The sequence below is a fragment of the Microtus ochrogaster genome, chromosome 10 (assembly GCF_000317375.1).
Source record: "Microtus ochrogaster isolate Prairie Vole_2 chromosome 10, MicOch1.0, whole genome shotgun sequence".
Classification (NCBI taxonomy): Eukaryota; Metazoa; Chordata; class Mammalia; order Rodentia; family Cricetidae; genus Microtus; species Microtus ochrogaster.
The window spans coordinates 48,578,160-48,581,908 of NC_022016.1; the positions used below are offsets into that span (position 1 = coordinate 48,578,160).

The window sequence follows — 3,749 nt, forward strand, 5'->3', positions numbered from 1 at the left end:
CCCTCCCACCCCCTCCCACCCCCGGTGTCTCCTTGTCCCAGTGTGAGGATGTCTGAAGGTGTAAATGAGGCTGTTGGCTTTGCATTTCCCGGTGAAGTCCTGCTGTCGACTTTCAGGGCATTCTGATTAAACTCACACTGTCAGAGTGTACCAGGCCTGTCCTGATGGACAGCGTCAGGAGCCGCCTCTTACACACAGGCAAGTAGAAGTGGCTTGCGAGGTGGCATGTGTGTGGCTCTGTGGATGTGGCATTGTGTGTAGGTCTAGCTGTACACGGGGGCTGGTGCGTGCTCACAGTATCTGACAGAGCCCTGAGTTGCTGAATAAATAAATTCCAGCCCTGAGCTGCAACGTGGACGCTGTCTTATTGCAGGAAGCAATTCCCTCTTGGACTAACCACCACTGGGCGGGCCCACGTTCACTCTCAGTACAGGCCCGCCTTTCCCAGGCGGAAGCCCAGTGCTCCGTGCCTACCCAAACCCTGCTATAGTCCAGGCACAGACTCCAGGCACAGATGCGGCTCTACACTGGTTCTGTCCTGTAAGGACCCTGTGGCCAGACATACTGCTTTCCTGGCGACAACCCTGTCACTTCCACAGGCCCTCATTCCCAAGAGGCACCACTGCCTCTTCCCATTTCACAGAAGAGGAAACTGAGGTCCAAAGAAGAGAAGTAGAGTGGCTGGCTTAGGACTGTAAAAGGATTGAGAGGGAAGCCATAGGAGGCCCCTTAAGCTTTCCAACCTGGCTGTCTTCCCGGAGCCTCCTGGGTTTCCTCCTCCCCCTCCTAATCCTTCTCACCTGGAAGTCCAGATTTCCTTTGCTCATCCGAGTGTCTGGGTGAGCAAGGGGTTAGGCTTAGACAGCCTGTCTACCTGAAGTGCCACTCAGTTTCTTAGTTGGGCTCTGCCATCTCCAGCTGGGGAAGTGTCCCGTAACTTGAGGTTAGGTTTTGCTGGCGACTTTGGGGGTGGCCCAGAGCACTTCTGCGGAGGATGGGAGCTGAGGGAGGAACTGCAGCCAGGGCGGTGCAGGTGAGAGGCATCTTTCTGCATCCCCTCCAGCCATGCAGAAGCAAGCCTCGCTCACCTCAGTCACCTGCCTCAGACCTGCTACAGGCTTTGCACACCTGTCTCACTCCTCACCCCTCCCTACTGCCCCAGATGCTCTTCCCCAGGAATTCAATCATCGTGCAGACGAGGAAACGGCAGCTCTCGACATTGTGCCAACGCCCCCATCTCATTGTTGCCCTGCAACTATGCAACTATTCCAGGATGCCTGATACCCCTTGGCTCCTCAGGCCTCAGTCGCTCTTCCTGGCTTTGAAACCTCTCCTGGGGGACCCCAGCGTTTTTCAACTTTCCTGGAATGTACTGCGCAATGCAGGTCTCGGTGTAACACGTTGCTAGACACTACGAGAAGAAAAGGACCCTGCGGTGAGTCTGCGTGGAGGGCCTTATCCACCGGGTCCCCTGTCTTCTCCCTCCGGAATTGTCCTCCCTCCCTCCATGTTCACGCCCTCCAGAATTGGCACAGGCGCCAGCCACCAGCCTGAGGCAAAGATCGCTAGATAGATAGATCAAACATTAACTTTCCTTTTGGCTCTCGCTGAGCGCGGCTGGGACTGAGAGATCAGGGACCCTCGCGCAGGGCTGCGGACCCTCCTCCCGGCACAGATCCCTCTCGCGCTCCTCCCCAGCTGGGGCAGCCCAGGCCTCCTCCTCTCCTCCCCCGTCCCCCGCCCCGCACCTGTTCACCTCTGCCCGCCAGGGCCCCATCCCGTGGCCAAGGAAAAAGTTGCAAACAGACTCCTGGCACCCCAGCTAAGGCCCTTCGCTCTGGTCTTGCAGGCCCACTCCCGGGCGGCGGGGTGCAAATGCAGCTCGGCGGCCCCTTCTCAGCCCGAGTTTCTCTGATCTTTTTCAAGTCACCCAGAATTTGTCTCTCCAACTCCCGCCGTGCCTGCAGCTCCCCAGCCTTGACTCTCAAAATCCTCGCCCCGGGTTCGTGTCTCTCCTCACGCTCTCACTGCACAGCGCAGGTAGCCCACGAATACACCCGATTTGTCCACACTGACTTGCACCAGTCGCGCCTCGGGAGAAGGGAGGGGGCTACACGATCCTCTCCAGACCTGGCCACGCACGCACACACATACCCTAAGTGCCCAGCAAGTAGCGCGGGACTCCCCTGCCTGGCAGCCTGCCACCCGCCTCCAGTCCGGAGTCCCGAGCGCTCCCTTCGGGCACACGGCCGGCACGCCCACCAAGCCCGTGGCTGGCCGGGTCGCTCCTCCGTGGCCCAGGGGTTGCGTTTCAAACTTTGCAGCCTCACCATCTTCTTCCGGGCCACCATCTTCTCCAGCTTTTTGGCGATCCTCAGCAGCTCCTCTTCCAGGCCCATGTTGGTCCACGACGCCGCGCGGGGTTAGGGGTGCAGAGCAGCAGCGGGCGCCAAAGCGCGGAGCGCAAGCGGCAAGGGCCGCAACAGTCCACTCAAGCCCGGCGGGGGCGGGGCATGCCCCTCCCAGCGCTGGGGGAGGGGTGGCGGGCACTAAATATAGACTTCAAGGACTGCCCGGGCAAAGATTGCTTGAGCCAGGCCGGTCTCACCTTTGGGGGAAGAACCAGACTGGGAGAAGGGGCTCTTCCCTTCCGACCCTCGTAGGGGTGCCCCCGGCTGCAGGGACATTTGGGCATGAGGCTTCGACTGGGGTGTGAGTACAGCTGAGGGAAGTTCTGAGCTCCCGAGTCTTAGCATCTCCCAGAAGAACTTAGCTCCCTGGCTATGCCCAAACCGAGAGAAGTTGGTACATTCATCGCATCTTGGTGCAGATCCTGAAGTCAGCCCTGCCCTAACTTAGATTCCTTCGTGTACCCAAGGCCTGTGGGTGCTTCCGTCTCCAGCTTTTTCTCGGGAGGTATGCTTGGAGCCGTTTAATGTGTTTCTAACAAACTCTGAAGTACTGGGGCGCAGCCATGCTCAGAGAAGCCAAGCTTTGGGTGATTCTTACGGCAGTGTGCAGGAGGTGGGCTTGGAAGAGAAATTTTGGGTGAACGGAGTAAATGTGCCTCCCACTCAGCTGTGCAGACATCTGCTCTCGGGTGGAAAGGTCTTACGAGAGTCCTCTGCAGACCTAGAAAATGACTTTTTTTTTGCCAGGGTCTCTGATCTGGATGGAGAGCAGAGGAGGGCCCACAGTGTGTGAGGGTCGGGGAAACTGTGAAATCCCCCAGCTTTCTGAGATAACCTCAGAGAACGAGGTCTGGACCAGAGGTAGCCTGTTGTGGACACCTGTCTCCCAACTGCTGTTGTGTGATGACGATCAAGGATGTGTGTGTGTGTTTTTCCCCCAACAAACTTGTCCAATCAACTAGCAAGAAAGACCCCACTGCAGCAGGCTGGGCAAAATAAGGACTGAAAAGGAGGACTGCGTTTGCCACAGCTGCGGTGGGGCAGGAGCGGAAGAGGGCGCTTGAAAGGCCCAGCTGGGTGCCATCCCCTCTCAAGAAGTGAAATCTATTGCAGTTAGGGGCAGGGTGGGAGTTTGGTGGGAGAAACAGGGGATCTGTGCCGCTGAGGAGGCAGCGCATGTTTATTCTATTTACTGAGCACCTAGTGTGTTCCAGGTGGTTCTGGCATCCAGACGGGAGCAAGACAGCCAGCCCTCTGCAAAGCTTAGGGATGGGAGGGTCCCTGGCATGTCAGCGGGGGAGGAACTGAGAAGTCAGTGGCTGCAGCATGGGGATGTGG

The 3,749-nt window shown here is 58.1% G+C and overlaps 1 protein-coding gene across 1 annotated transcript in view; it reads right to left on the reverse strand.

The window, feature by feature from the left end:
- The window catches only part of Tcea3 (transcription elongation factor A3), a 26,013-nt gene extending 23,564 nt beyond the window's left edge, over positions 1–2,449 (reverse strand). The window contains exon 1 of the mRNA XM_005353020.3: positions 2,331–2,449. Within this exon, the coding sequence (XP_005353077.1) occupies positions 2,331–2,399 (69 nt within the window). The 5' untranslated portion in view covers positions 2,400–2,449. The remainder of the gene's footprint in view (positions 1–2,330) is intronic.
- Between the last annotated feature and the right edge of the window lie 1,300 nt (positions 2,450–3,749).